This window comes from Papio anubis, chromosome 9, assembly GCF_008728515.1.
Source record: "Papio anubis isolate 15944 chromosome 9, Panubis1.0, whole genome shotgun sequence".
NCBI lineage: Eukaryota > Metazoa > Chordata > Mammalia > Primates > Cercopithecidae > Papio > Papio anubis.
In genome coordinates this window covers 34724018-34740653 of record NC_044984.1, presented here as the reverse complement: position 1 = coordinate 34740653, position 16636 = coordinate 34724018, and the positions used below count along the sequence as shown (strand labels likewise).

The 16636-nt window shown below is 35.5% G+C and overlaps 1 protein-coding gene across 1 annotated transcript in view; it reads left to right on the top strand.

Moving 5' to 3' along the window:
- The window catches only part of SLC2A13 (solute carrier family 2 member 13), a 351023-nt gene that overhangs the window by 49049 nt on the left and 285338 nt on the right, over window positions 1-16636 (top strand). The window contains exon 2 of the mRNA XM_017945781.3: window positions 12221-12380. Within this exon, the coding sequence (XP_017801270.1) occupies window positions 12221-12380 (160 nt within the window). The remainder of the gene's footprint in view (window positions 1-12220; window positions 12381-16636) is intronic.

Genomic DNA, 16636 nt, shown 5'->3' with positions numbered 1-16636 from the left:
TTTACTGTTTTCTGGATTCCATTATTACTGCTGAAAAGTCAGCTGTGGTTTAATGAAGAAATTCTAGCAGCAGTGAGAATATTGAGTATGCTGAAAATAAAGTGATTATTTCTTGTTTCCTACTTTTGTATTTAAAACCAAAACAAAAACTAAAGCAAAAAACAACCCAGTATACATGGGAATTTTCCTTTCTGCTTTGATTTCTGATCCCTTTCCATAAGTATGAAGATAAACACACAAGCTTAAGGTTGAGCATACCTAAAGAAAGGAAATCTTAGGATTTTGGGGATCCTTTACAACTTGCCACAACAAATGTAACAAAAGGAGGTTTTTAAGTTTTTGCATTTACTGCTACTTATCCATCCATGCATCCATCCATCCATGCATGTATCCATCCATCCATCCATGCATCCATCCATCGATCCATCCATCCATCCATCCATCCATTGCTACAGATTTTCATCCACAATTTCTGGCTTACAACTCCCACAGCCCTTTGTTACAGACTTTAAAAAATAATATCGGGGCCCTTTGAGCCTCAGAAGTAGGATCAGGAAACAGAATCTATCTCTTCCTGGCCTTCTCTTGATCTTCTTTCACTGTCCAAGACAGGACTCTAATCTTCCATTGTGGATTATAAGGCCCGCAGTCCAGAGAGGGTCCTCCCCATACCCTTGGAGGAAGAAATGCCACACAGAAGGGTCAAGAAGAATCCAACAGGCCTTTCTGGGTTTCCTCATTCATTCTGTTAGTGTAAGATCATACCCTTTTTGTCCGATCACATTTTGACATGGTTATCCATGCTTCAATCATGCCTTTTCAATGAAGTCTCCATAAAAGGCCCAAGAAACTAGCTGAACACATGGAGGTTCCTGGAGGGTGGCACATTCAGGAAGGGCATGGAAGCGCTGTGCTCCTTCCCCATACATTGTCCTATGTATTTCTTCATCTACATCCATCATTATGTCCTTTGGAACAAACCAGTGAACAACTTTCCCTTAGTTCTGTGAGCTGCTCTAGCAAGGAAATCAAACCTAAAGGGGGAGTTTGGGAACCTCAACATGAAACTGATTGGTCAGAAGTTGATTGTTGTGGTGTGAGAGCAGAGGAAAAACAGTTTGAGGTTTTCCATACTCAATGTGTATCTGTTTTATCTTTCTATATGTCTGGCTTTTCTGTCTGTCATCCAGTTTTCTATCTACTTCCTCTGTCTCCTCTGGCATAGGGTGTTGACTCTGTATAAATGAAATGTATGGAAATGTGCCATTAGCATACTTGTAGATGGAGAGTTTATGAAATCTAATAAAAAAGGATAAGACAATGGAGCTAGGTGTTTTACAATCAAATCATTGAGGTAAAGTATGAGTGGCAGCAGTGCCAAAAGTTTTATTACCTCATCATATGTCAAAGGAAATCACTACCTCTATTCTGGCTGTATCAGAGTCTCAGAGTTACTGCAGCAGAAATAAGTGATAATGCCGGCATTTGTGCCAGCTAATTTGTGCAAGAGCTAGGCTCTGTTGGCTGAGTCACAGCTGCCACTAGATCTACAAGTAGAATGAAAAGATGTTTATTAGCCATGGAGAGTAATACATGGGTTTATTTTAATCAGCTTGTCTAAAGCCAGCCTAAGAGAGATGATACTGCCCTTTTCACAGTCATTTGACTTGTTCATGAAGTATTTGTCGTATAATGTGGAGTCTATTTCTCAGAATATTATGAGCCAGAGTTACAGCATCTTGCATTTTGCTTATCACTCTTCATAAGTGTTAGGTAGCTATATAATCTTTTTCAGCTCTACAGGAAAAAGTTTGTTCAAATGTAAAATGTTTCACCATAATTAGTGCCTGAAATTTCAAAGAACTAAGCAATTTGGAGTTATGTGTATATAGCTGGTTTACTGAAGAACAAAATATGAAATTGGTTAAGTCTATTAAAATAATTTTGGCTACATGGTAAAGAGAATCGAATGACCTTCCCTCTTTTTTTTCAGTCCATTCCCTTTTATCTTTAGTGAGATCTAGCTTTATGGTGAAAGCCAGGTGATACAGAACTACAGCTCCAAAAACCAGACTTTTTGTTTCATTTTAGGATGGCAGTTTCCTCATTGCTCTGTAACAAACTTTTCTATTTTCTAATTTAGAAGTATCTTGGAAGATCAAGTGCAAAAGGTATGCATGTAGAAAATAATTCCCTATTTTGTAGTTATAAAATAAGGGAAAGTGAAGGTTAATTTGGCTGTGTTTTTCCTCAAACATTGGAAAACTGACTGTAGTTAGAGGACTGTGGTTGCCATGGATTATCATTGAAGACCCTGGGAAAACAAGTTATGTAACATTGTTTGTAGATCTTAAAGACATGCCTTTTTCTTCTGCATGTTTACTTGGTTAAGATTTTACTATATATTTATATGTAATATATATATAATATATATATAGCAAATTATCTATCTGTCTGTCTATCTATCTATCTATCTATCTATCTATCTATCTATCTATCTATCTATCTATCTAGAGAGAAATTTTCCAGTGTAAGCAGCAGAGGGACATTTATACACCCTAGATAGAAAGATAATATTAGAAGTGGTTGATAAAGATAGTATCTGTTGCTGAGTGGCTTTTATTATTTTTACCACTTAAAAATTCAAAGGCTAGGACCATTCAGTCTAAGTTTCAGACACAGGAAATAATTAGCAGAGATCTTTGGTAATTAAGGTGGACATTATGTTGCTCTATAATCTGTGCCTCTTTGAATGTTGAAAAAATAAGTAGAAATTTTTGTTTAAAAATTATTCAGGCATAGTGTTCCAACTAAGTGAAATTCTTAGCCATTGTTATCACATGCTAGAACAGAAAAAGACTAGTTAGTGCCTTGAAGTGGTTATCAGAGAAGTCAAGAAATTCTACCAATGTAGCTCAAGAAATATGTTACTTACAACTAGGAAAATAGAACCATTGGAAAAATGGCTAAGGAGACACTCAGCAGTGTACTTATTTACCTGGATTTCTGTAGTCCAAATTAAGTAAAATATTAAATAAAACACTTGAGTCACAATAATTTTCCCTCAAATATCTGTAGTTGTTGCTCTATGTCATTTCATATTATCTGCTTTTTATTACTTTGTTGACAAGATGTTTTTTCTTCCTGCCCCATCCATAAAAATTTTTTAAATCAATTTTTATTAACCTTGCAAATCAGAAAATTGTATAGGATGTTTCCAGCTTTAGCGCCTATACCTGAGCTCATTTATTTTTCTTATAATGGTTTCTTTCTCAACAATACATTTTATCATTGCAATTTCCTTTGCTTTCTGATCATGGAGAGCATATTAAATTGACTTTCTATACTTCTGATTCAGACTTCACACAGCTTCGTTTCTACTTTTTACTGTGTACAGAATTGGGTTTACTTTTGTTATTATTTATGTATTCTGCTATTAAATCCGTGTGTTTTTACAGTCCTTCCTTGTGCTACTCATTTCCCTATTTAATTTTAGCCTATTGTCTTGTGATTTGATTCCCTCCTCTTGGCTCTTCGTTTCTGCTTTGTTTTTATTTTTTATTTTTTGAGACCCTTTTGCCTTCTGGGTTCTACTTTTTAGGCAAGGTCACGTCATCTTATACTGAAGAACAGCTTAAAAAATTGGGGGGGACTGTGTTCATCTATTATTTTGCAACTCTAGTGTTTCCTTCAATAGTTTCTTCTATTTTACTCCTCAGCCCTTTATTGCATGAGCATTTCTACAACTAAATTCTAGTCCTGGGCTGGTCATATTCTGTACATATTTCTTGTGCATTTCATTGACACCTATGCAATTATCATCTGTATTCAGGTGATTCACATCCTTTTAGCTCTGATTTAGGCCACACTGTTGTTCTTAGAACATTTGCCTGTAGATGTCACATAGAGTTAAATATGATGAAGCACCACTTATGTTGCTGCTTGTTAAATTCACTGCCTTGGGGAAAGCATATTGATTTCTTATTAACCTTTGTGCATTCCACTTTTCAGGTGGAAACACATACTGCTTCTGCTTATGTAGCACTTCATACAGTGATCTTTCCCATATTTTTTATAACCTCTTAAATCTATTTTAGGAAATTTCTTGAATATCAATTTCTTTTTTTGCCATCACTTCCTGTCAAGAAATTGTTTCTTTCTCTGTGTTTTTCCCTGGCCTTTCTCACCCAGTGTTGTTCTCTTTATAACACTACTTTTATGATACTAAACTTAAACTTAATTTAATTGATGAACATTCTGTCCAAAAAGCAGAACTTACTTCCAATATCTGAAAGCTACAAGCTTTCCATTCTAGTGTGTATGTAAGACTCTAGTATGGAATAAGAAGGGAATGGTTATGTAAGTTACATCTTAGTATTGGAAATTATACTGTTATTTAAAATGATTTTGTACTACAAGGATGCCAAACCAGGGTTTATTGTATGTGGCTCTGTAGAGATGTGTTTTGTTTGGCTGTGTTTTGGCCTGTGGAGTGTGTTGTGCCTTAGTTGTTATGCAAGCAGCTTAATATCTTCCACTCAGTTGATCTTCTATATTAGTGGTACCTGCCTAGCTTATGTAACAAGTTTGAGACCCTTTGAGTATTTTAAAGAGAAGGAAAATGCAGTATGAGTGAAAACTATAGATTTGTAGAAAAAATACTGACAGTTATAAACACATTTAAACAGTGGTTATCTAGGGTGATTCGAGGTGATTTTTATTCACTTTACTTCCTGCCTGTAGTTTCCAAATTTTCCCTGTTGAATATCATTAAGGAAACCAATCAGTTAAAACCAATCAGTTAACACTAGTTTAAAAGAATATAGTTTTGTGTATGCATTCCATAGTACTAATCAATAACTTTTCACTAATCAATACCTTACTCTATGCCCTTAGGCTTGACACTTAGGCAATTTATAGTACAGAAGATATGTGAAATCTGATCATTCCATTAACAGGCTTGTAGTCCTGCTTGGAGAGACAAATGTGATACAGGCTCTACTGAGATGTTACCAGTGAAAAAGGACATAGACAGAATATTCTCAAGCAGTCTAACAGAAGTGGCCATTTTAGGCCATGGGAGACTGCAATGAGTTGAAAGGCTGATGACATGTTTGTAATACTATGTTAAGAGCTCTTTAAGTCTGTAGACCATTGATGCTGCTAGTTATTTCTATAGAGAGAATCTTTTCTTATAACCTGACTCTTCTGTTATAGGCATTTTATATTGGTATTTTGTGAACTCTGAAGTTTCCTAGCATCTTTTCTGAGTGTCCTAAGCCTTATTAGAAAAAAGTAGAAACTGAATTCTAGATTGTTAACAATGTAGTAACCGTAGATACTTGACTGTTTAGAAAAATGTAAACATATCAGCCCTGAGCAAGACAGCCAAACCAAAACAACTACAGCGAGGGATACTGATTCCTTTGACAGATTCTGTTTCTTTTTATTAAAATTATTTCTTTAGAGATGATAAAGCAATAATTTACAAAATGAAATTAGAACATCATAATCCTTCTTGTTCAAGAAGCATTATTATTAAAAGGTAGCTTCATGTGCTTCTTAGAAGCTAATTAGTTGCTGCCTGGCTTATCATGCTGAGAGACAGCTGTGATTCATGGGTATTTATCCATCACAACAGGATTTTCTAATGGTATTTGGTTATGAAATTATTTATACTTCTGATTCAGGCCTTTAAAAGGGCTTCCAGCCGTTTTTGAAAGCCAACTTCTGCACTCCAGAGCGTTTTGTGCTGTTGAGATGGTGAATCAGCTTGGCAGCATGGTAGTGTATGAATCCGGTCGCACTGCGGTGTCTAAGATGCAGTTTTCTGGTGAAACTTCTCAAGCCAAGTGTGATAATGAGTGTTCATTGATGGAGGTCTTATAATTTTGTAGGAAAGTTTCTAAGAAACTGAGCTTTTTCAAAATATTTAGAAATAACACCAACATAGATTTTTGTGGTTGTATTTACTGTAATAAGCTGTTAACAGGAATTTATACCATTATATTCCTTATGTTAATTTCAATGTATGAGTTTAGTATGGACTATTAATAACTTGTTTTTTCTTTATCAGGCATTTATTTTCTTTAGTTAGTAATTAGAATAGGAAAGAAAGCAAAAGCTCTTCACAGAACTCTCCTGCACTTTAAATATTTAAATCATATTTAAATGTTATTCATTACATTCATTTTTAAAGCACCTAACTCTTCATTTTGAATATCTCAAATCATCATCTTTGAGTTATAGTACCAGAGCAAAAATGTGAGCCTTGATATATTTTCTTTCTTTAAAACAGATATTAGGTAAATAACGGGGGAAGTTTTGCTCATTTATTTGAATATTTATGTGGTTTGTATAAATTGAGGGCAGAATTACACAGATACATAATAGTGATTTGAGACAGACTCTAAAGATAAGCAGTAGTTTTACTTAACCATCCCTCCTTAATTGGAATAATGAGCTTTGTCAAGGGACAAAATTCCATTTGTTTTCCCAAAGTGGAAAGTAGATTTTGGGGTGACAAAGCCTTCATGTCCAAGGTTTTCCAAAAGTGAGCTCCATGTTTAGAAATCCATAAATTATAGTTTGCATGGGTTGCTTTTATTAATAGCAAGGTGTTAACAGGCCGTGTGTTTAACATGTATGTATTGGACAGAGGTGAGTAGACTGAGCACGGATCCTCCTACTTTTCCAGTTTCATAAAGCGGTTTTATGGTTTAAACTTGTCCCAAATTATACAATTAATCATACTCAGTTTTCGTTTTTCTTACTAATTGTTCCAAGCTCTTTAACATGATGTCTAGTGGCAGTAAGTCACTTAGCAGGCAATAGGGGCAGGGAAGAGAGAAGACTCCTCTGCTCCTAGAAGTTTATGTATGCTAGTCAAAGTAATAAGGTCAAAAATAAAATGTTTCTGAGACATTTCCAAAGGATCACATAGGCATAACACCCAGCCCTTGAATGGCATTACAAAGGTTAGGGGACCTAGATCTGTGAGACCCATTTTGACGTTAACTTGCCATGTGACTTTCTGAAAATCCCTTTATATTTGTCTCTGGGGCTGGGCTGCTTTACCTTTCATAGGGGGATAATAAATTATATCTGTCCCACCAGCCTGTTTATAGAATGATTTTATTTATTTATTTATTTATTTTGAGATGGAGTCTTGCTCTGTCACCAGGCTGTAGTGCAGTGGTGCAATCTTGGGTCACTGTAACCTCGCCTCCCGGGTTCAAGCGATTTCCCTGCCTCAGCCTCCTGAGTAGCTGGGATTACAGGCACGTGCCACCATGCCTGACTAATTTTTTGTATTTTAGTAGAGACAGGGTTTCACCGTGTTGGCCAGGATGGTCTCAATCTCCTGACCTCGTGATCCACCTGCCTTGGCTTCCCAAAGTGCTGGGATTACAGGCGTGAGCCAGCTGCACCCAGCCTGGTAGGATGATTTTACATGGTAAGACAAAATGGTAACATACAAAGCCTTTAAAAATAACATAGTATTGAAAGGTAAGATAGATATTTGCTGGTCATCTACCTTCTCAGTTCCCCCTCTTAGTCTCTTCATTGTTGGACTGTTTCAGGATTCTATTCTAAGCATTCTTCTCATATGCCATTGAGTAATCTTATCCATTTCCATAGTTTCAGTTATGTGCATTGTCCACATAGAACCATCCTTTGAGCTCCACCTAGTTGTTTGACTTCCAAGCCCTACCTGGCCAAATCTCAGTTTGATGTTGCATTTGAAGAAATATAGTCCAGCAACTAAAAGCAATAGTATGCCAGAACTGCTCTTAACTTACTTCTCTTGAAGAATATAGTAGCATGTAGGTTACAGACCAGCATTATTTCTTAAAACCGCTATCATCTCCTCACTTCCACACTCAAGGCTTACTCCCTTTGTTACAGGCTCCCATTTTCTCCAGACTGACCCCGAGTCTCTCACTCACAACTGTTTTCTGTCTTTTTTTACTCTTCTCCCTACATACCTCATCATTTGCCCATGTTTTCTTTTCTCCACCCTTTTTTTTGCCTAGCATGATAAAAGCTCAAGAACTAGACTGACGAAGACCAAATTCTCCTTTGAGGATAAAGGAGAAGACAGGTTATTCTGGCGAAGACCTTATTGGGTAGGGGGAACAGGGAGGGGGTGGGACTACTCACGTGTAAATAATCTATATTCCCAGCACACCATCAAGCAGGCCACTTACTATCTACTTCTATATTTCACAAAGCGCCTCTGACTCAATCCATCTATGACCTGACCTTATTATCTTGTACTCAGACTTCATTTTTGCCCTTCCTTATCCTTGTACAAAGTGCCCATCATGCTCCTAATTGTTTTCCTGACATCGAAACATCATCCTCAGCTTCTTTCTCTCCTTATCCTTCACATGCTATTCATATTCTCTTTAACCTAGATACCAAAGACATAATTCTCAAATCTCTTCATTTCAGTCCATCTCCATTGCTGCCACTGTACGTGTTGCTTCCCTGCAATCAATTTTACATACTCCAACCAGAATGATCCTTTAAAAACATGAACCTGATCATGCATCTTCCTCTTCTACCCTATTCAGAGGCTTGTGTGTGCCAAGCCCTTAATTTGGCATTTAAGAGCCTTTACACTGTGGTTGATCCTTGCTCATTTCTCTAAAAGTAGTCCGCCACCTCTTCCTCAGCAGGATGCATTTCTTCCTGCCTGAAGGCCTTTATCTAAGCTGATCTGATTGTCTGCAGTACCTCCCGACTCTCCCCTACCTCCAACCTACTCTCACTTTCTTATTCACTATATCTCAGCTTAAATATGACTTCTATCCAAGGCCCTGCTGACTCCTCAGGCTGGGCTAGTCCCTTTGCTATAGCCTGATGTTCCTCACACTTCCCCTTTGACAAGACCCATCCCACTCGAGCAGCAGACCCTAAGCTCCATGAGGACAGAGCTCATGTCTCTCTCCTTGAGCACTGTCACCAAAGTGCTTAACACAGTGCGGAGCTCAGACCCAGTGTCTGATGAATACTCACTGATTAATGGATGCTGCTTCCATGACTCAGGCACCCTCTGTCTCTTCCATCTTATCTGCATGCATATTCCGCCTCACATTTTCTGTTTATCTCTCAGAAGACCCTGTGCCATTTCATATATTTTAAGCTCATGTTCTGTGCAAAATTGACTGCCCAACCTTTCCAACTACCACCTGGTCATTGTCAGCATGCCACAGTAGAATCCAGTGTATAACTTTATTATGACCCTTACCATGTTATTTTGAAGTTAATTACTAGATTGTATGCTTTTGTGAGTAGGTTTTGTGTGTGCTTTCCCTCATAACAGAAACCTTATTTTATTTGTTTGTACTCATCCTTATAATCCTGTCACCTATTATAGGTTGAATTGAATGGAAAGAATTGGGATGCCTCATAACTAGAGATGATAATAAGAATAAAAATGATTGCTGATATTATTGACTACCTTCTGTAAGCCAGGCACAATTTTAGGTGCTTTACTTAGCTCATTGAATCCTCTCAACTCTTATGAAGGAGTTACTTTTACTTTTATTGTTCCCATTTTATAGATGAGGAACTTCAGAGCCAGAAAAGTTAAGTTGTCCAAACTTAACCAGCTGATAAGTGGCAAGGCTGGAATTAAAATCCACTAGTTCCAGAGCCTCCCCTTATTTATAATGATTGGTCAATATAGTTTGTGCCATCAAAATTGGGTTTTAGAATCTTGCTGTCTGCTTTACATTCTGATTCTTCTACCTACTCATCGTGCAACCTGGGGTATGAAAAATGGAGATAATTACACGCCCTTGAAAGGGATATCCTGAGGATTAAATAAGATAATTAGTCCCTGTAAAATATCTGCTGAATGTAGGCAGTTGTTGCAGTGTTAAATCAGCGTGAGCACTCATTGAACTGAAGGTCTTTTATGGTTCTTTCCAACTCCAAATCCAATGAGTCTGTCTTCAGTCTTTACCCGTTGTCAGTACGTGCTACTTTCAAAGCTCTGATGTTTGTTTTAGATAATTGAGCTTTATCAGGGTCTGAGGACATACCTGCATTTCTGTCAAGTAAAATCTATGTTTTTTTTTTTTTTGATAAGCATGTGTTGCCGGAAACCACAGTCCTGATTTCCCATGCTCAACTCTGTGGCTACATGGCTAAATAAAGATCTCTGTCTAAAGAGAACAACCAAATTCCTGTTCATAGTCAGAACAAAGCCGAAAAAGAAATCCAAATGATAAATTATTGTTTGATTTATGAAAGTTTGAGACGTTCTAATAGTGAAAGAACTAAAAAGAATATACAAATCCCTTGTCAGCATTTTCAGTAGATGTTTATTTCCTCTTTCCAAGTTAGATGAGGGCATTTCAGGGTGGTCTGTGCCATTACATTGATTAGCAGTCAAATGGAAACTTCAGCTGCTTAGGTGATGATTTAATTGTGAAGACTGTTAATACTGTGTCTATTAGCACATGCTTACTATTCTATGAAACTCAAAAGTCATAAGATTATTGACAGGCACTACAGTAGCAAACAACATTGGTGGAAATTATCTAATTCTGATACTTAATGGTTTGACTTATGTGCAAATTTAATAACTACTTATCAGTAGTTATGCAATAATACAGTGAATTTTCCCAAATAAATATATATTACCTAAATAAATCTTGCCTCTCAGTTCATTTATGTATGTATTTGCCTTGTTCAGAGATGTAACAAAGCAAATAAAAATAGAGGAAAAATATACTTATAATAGGATAAATTACAACTGTTATGGCATTAGAAGAGAGTTTGGGTCACAAAATAATACCTTGAAGTCCAAAACATTGGATGGAGGTACATAGAAAGGGAAATGAAAAAGGCTGTGATTATAATAACCATCAACTAACAAAAATCACTTGTAGAAAAGTACAACTATTGCAGTTACATAGAGAAATGTCTCTTGTTGTACGCACTATAATAAATAGTACCTTCAACAGCCCTTGTACAGAAAACACAGCAACAGGTTTCTTAGTACTGATTCCTTCAACACAAGCTATTTTTTTGCAATCACAAATTTGTTAAAAAACAATTTGTTAAAAGCAATTCTATATAGATCTGTTTTATTCATTTTATTGATATTCTGGCTTAATCTAAGGATTGATTTATAGTATCTAGAGATATAAAAATTAAAATTTGTAGGCAATCTATTTTTTATGGAGACTTTGGTAAGTCTCCATAAAGGTTGGACAGATACTGATTTGATTAGATACAGCAAATCAGTATCTGTCCAACCTTTGGGTAAGGCTGAATACTATAACAGGCTAAATAATACGAAATACTAAAATTGGCTAAATAATCAGACATACATGGAAATTGCAGGTGCCACAAGAGGGTGAGACTTTAAGAAATCATTTGGATTGGCTCAAAGTTCTGTACTATACAACTTTAGGTTTTTAAATACACAGTAAGCCTCAAGATCACCTCTGGAGAATTTTAAAAGGACAGTTTCATCCCCCACCTCTGTAGTTCTCTGTTTAGTAGGTCTGGGGTGAGTGAGGTAAGAGCAACTTTATTTAAATAAAAAAGTCGCATAAGTAATTCTGGTTATCAGTGAAGTTAGAACTACTGCCATAGAGAATGCTGCATTAATTTCAGATAGAAAAAAATTTAAAGTTAATATAACCAAATATACCTTAGCTGTAAAACTCTTTTATTCTGAAATGTACACCTAGCCAATTGAATAAGGTGATTGAACATATGAATTTCTTATTAGTAAACCAATTAAAAGTTTTGGTACATCCACTGGCATCTAACTATGTTTTTGAATAGTTAATATGTATCCTAAGATAACTTTTTATTCTCACTATTGTCTGATTACATTTCCATATAGACTAAAAATATTTCAGTAATCATTCTATCTAGAAAACTTTTTTTTTGTATTTTTAGTCCTCAAGAAGTTATAAAGGCCTCTGAAAATTATCTTAGGCCTTTAGGGGTGCTTTCATTTGTAGGCTTTCAAGTGATAATACGAAAAATGATATCTCACATACATTTTTTACTGGTCGGCAGTAGCCCCAAATTGTTATGAACAGAATCTTAAATATGTGGTAAACCTGTGTTTAAAGTAGAAAACCAAGCCCATATACGTAAGTGTATGCCTAAATCTAGCATTAGTGTTTATTACAACAGAAATCTCCAGTAAATGTCTCACGTTTACTTTTCATTGTTTTTATAGGCATTGCTTCTATGACAGTGCCAGTGTACATTGCGGAGGTCTCACCACCCAATTTAAGAGGCCGATTAGTCACCATTAATACCCTCTTCATCACAGGAGGGCAGTTCTTTGCAAGTGTTGTTGATGGAGCCTTCAGTTATCTCCAGAAGGATGGATGGAGGTTTGTAAATACTTTTGACATTTAATTTTTCAAATCTTGATTTGGGGGAAGGGGAGAAAAATTGAGAAATCATAGTCAAAATATAACTATGTGTTTTGAATCATTATAACTAATTTATAAGTAGGTGGCATTTAGCAAAACTGAAAGTGGACAAGAAGCTGATATTTATTTTGATGATAGACAAAGAACCTACCATTAAGAATTGATATTTACTGGGCTTTTTTAGCATTTAAGTGACATTTCTCACACAGTGTGCAATCTTTTGCAATATTTGTTTAAAAATGAATGCAGTGATAAATATGTATGGAATTCGTGAATTCTACAATGATTGACAAGCTGTTTATGAACTACAGATACAACTAACATCCTTTTTGCATTCTGGAAGCTACATTTTGATCTGAAAGAAACCTAGTGTTTAAAGATAAAAATTTACCTCTATAAAAAGATACACGTGAGTTTAAAATATACAAATTATTCCTTGATATTTGGCTTATTTTGAATCAATAAATGACAAAAGTGGTTTTAAAACTGCTTTAAAATAAATACAAACTAAATATTAAAACAAAATCTTATGTTAAAGCTTAAAAGATATTATGGGCTCTGGATTCTGATATCTTTATAGTACTCATGTAACTGTTCCAGAGAAATTTTATTAAAAGGCAGTAGAGGTTATACAATATTGCCTATCTTGTTTTCTTGCCTCTACTTAATAGAACATATCTTTATTCAGTATTTACTTCTCTGTAGGTACTGGGGAATAGAATATTCGACAAGATAAACTCAAACCCTTGCTTGCTTGGGTTTTACAGTGTTGATGTTAATCCTCAACAGTAGAAAAAAAGGGGTGTAGGCCGGGCGTGGTGGTTCATGCCTTTAATATCAGCACTTTAGGAGGCCAAGGTAGGCGGATCACTTGAGGTCAGGAGTTTGAGACCAGCCTGGCCAACATGGTGAAACCCGGTCTCTACTAAAAATACAAAAATTAGCCAGGTGTGGTGGCACACACCTGTAATCCCAGCTACTTGGGAGGCTGAGGCAGGAGAATCGCTTGAACCCAGAAGACAGAGGTTGCAGTGAGCTGAGATTACACCACTGCACTCCAGCCTGGACAACAGAGCGAGACTCCATCTCCAAAAAAAGGGTGTAATGTGATGTGGACCCAGGGAATTAAACCTCTGTGTAAGAAGCACGATAAACCTTGTGGCTTAGGATGAGCCATTAAAGACCTAAATGGGCGAAGTTTTAATTAAAAGTCATGTGAGAAAACTCTTTGAAGCTAATGAGGGCCTACATTTGTAAGGACCATTAAGAGGAGGACACAGTTTTTAAAATGGTTGTTGTGTCTGCAGATGTTGCTAAACTGAAGCAGGAAATTTCTTTTTTCTTGTTTTTTTTCTGCTCAGCAGATGAAGAGAAAGAGGAAAGACGATAACTGTTTTCAGCATAACCTGGTATTTTAAGTTTTTCTTGTAAATACAATGGAAGTCAATCTTTCGGCTTACATGTCTTTAAGAAGTTCTAAATCATCAATTTATATTTTGTTAAAAATTTTTATTAATGTAACTAATATAGAGATATTCAAATGCATGGCATGTATAGTTGCATAAATCACATTTTTCACTTAGGCATAACAATTACGAAATTTTTCTCAGTCCTGGTTAGGAAAGAGAAAGATCACCCAGTAGTGACAATACATTTATTAATGTGGTGTGCCTATGTAAAAGTGGAGGTGTTGGGACAAGCCTGAAACCCCTTTCCAGAGGCCAGGAGACATCATAGGCAGATCTGGATTAAAATCTGTTTTTTACCATTCATTAGCTAAACACCTCGAACAAGTCATTTAGGCCCTCTGAGCTTCACTTTTCTATAAAGTAGAACCAGAAATACTTACAAAATTATTGTGGGATCCAAATTACTTATTATATGTAAAGTGTTTAGCCTAGTGCTTGGCACATAGCAGATAATAAATGAAGAATCACACTATTAGTTGCTGTTGTGATGAATTGAGTAAAGGAAGGGTGCTACTATTGATGTTGTAAGAGAGGCTGAAAGAAAATCAACATTCTGTGGTATCTGTTTTCTTTATTGGCAAGAATGATGCTTCAAGATGGTAGGGCAGAAGACTAGAGATAAAAAGATTTAAAGTGTATTGCTGCTGTGGGAAGCATGAGAAGGAAAAGACTAGGGACAACACATGATTTCCAAGTTACCATGGAATCCCAGCTGAAGCTGGAGACACATATTTGCACTAAAGCCAATTAGCATGCTCGTGTTTATTTTTCCGGCAATATTGGATTGCCTAGGGGTGAAAAAATAAGAGTATGGGAAAACTAACTCTGGTTGATATATAGACCAATGTATTAACAACCAGATTGTTTTGAAGCCAATTTATTGTTTGCATGAATACACATTTAATTATGTATACATGCAAACATGTTTCCCTTTTTTTAGGTGAATTTTCTCTGTTATGTCTTCTGTTATCTAGTATCTTTATCAGTATATTTATCTCATCTGATTCCTGGGCTAATAGGAATGTGTTTATAAGCAAATAAAGATTGAAGTGCTACCTTAGCATTAACTTTAGACTCTGGAATTGTCCACAAGGATAACTTATTCATAATTATAACAATAGATAACTCATCACTTTTATAGCAATATGTTTCAAAATCTTAAGGAAAAATCTTAAGGAAAATGTGGGTCTAAATATATCATGTAAAATTTCTTTTTCATGCTCATATTTTTGTATATCTTCATGTTAGATGTCCTCAGTCTTCAAAGAATTTGAATATTTTTAATTTGTTTTATTTCCCTTTTTGACTTTTATTGCTTCTGAAACTCTACCTCAAGTTTCTAATGTTTAATTTTATACTATAATAACCAGTGTCCCAAATTTACTGGTCTTGCATTATAGTGATGAACAGTTAGCATCTGGTAGCAAATAGTATTTGATCCTAACCAAAATCTTGACAGGTTAGTGGAATTGGTATTATTCTCATTTTGCAGATTAAAAACTTGATGCTCAGAGAAGTTAAATATTAGCCTGAGATCACATGGCTATTACTTGGCCTTGGCAGAGATTAGATTCAAGTCTTCTTATTCAAAAGCGAACTCCTTTCTTCCTCATGGTTCTGCTTTCAAGCATTTATAATTCTTGATTATTTTAAGCATTGATTAAATGCTTAAATATTGATTATTCAAGCATTGATATCATTATTGATAATTATTGATAATTTCAAGCCATAATTATTGATAATTTTTACAGTAGTGATTGGATTAAGACAGATGGAAGATGAAATCAATTGACAGAAAAGCATTTGTATTTTGATGTTGTTGAAACATTGTAGTTCACCTTTTATGCCAGATGGTTCAAAGTTTCTGTTCTCTTATTGTTTGAATATCATAGAAATAAATTGTTTTCTGTTGAACAACTGGAAGTTTACTTTTTCTAGAAAAAAGAATTGCCAGTAGCAGATTCAATGTTCTATTTTTCTGGCACTTCAGTGTCATAGTACATTCTGTACTGGGAAGGACACCATCTGGCTTCATGAAGAAAGAGGAAATAAAATTTTGAAAATATTGTTAAAGATTTGATTTTTTAAATGAAAACAACTTTATTGCGATGTAATTCACGCACCATTCAACTCTTCCATTTACATTGTACAATTATTTGGTTTTTAGTGTATTCACAGAGCTATGCAACCATCGCTATAATCAAATTTAGAATATTTTCATCACCCTAAAAAGAAACCTTGCATTCCTTAACCATCACTCCCTAAGCCCCCAAACTGTCCCACATTTAGGCAACCATTAATCTACTTTGTGTTTCCATAGGTTTATGTATTCTGTATATTTCATATATGAATATGTGGTTCTTTATGACTGGCTTCTTTCACTTAGCAAATTTTCAAGGTTCATCTAAGTTGTAGTATGTGTCAGTACTTCATTTCTTTTTATAGTAAATAATAATGTGGATATACCACATTTTGTTTATTCATCAGTTGATAGGTATTGTTAACATTTTGGGGCTATACAAATAATGATGCTATGAACATTTGTGTACAAATTTTAGGATAGACGTAGGCATTTACTTCTCTTGCATATACACCTAGCAGTGGAATTGCTAGGTCATATGATAACTGTATTTAGCTTTTTGAGGACTGGCTAGACTGCTTCCAAAGTGGCTGTGTTTTTTTACGTTTCCACAAGCAAAGTATGAGGGTTTCAATTTTTCCATGTCCTAGTAAACACTTGTTATT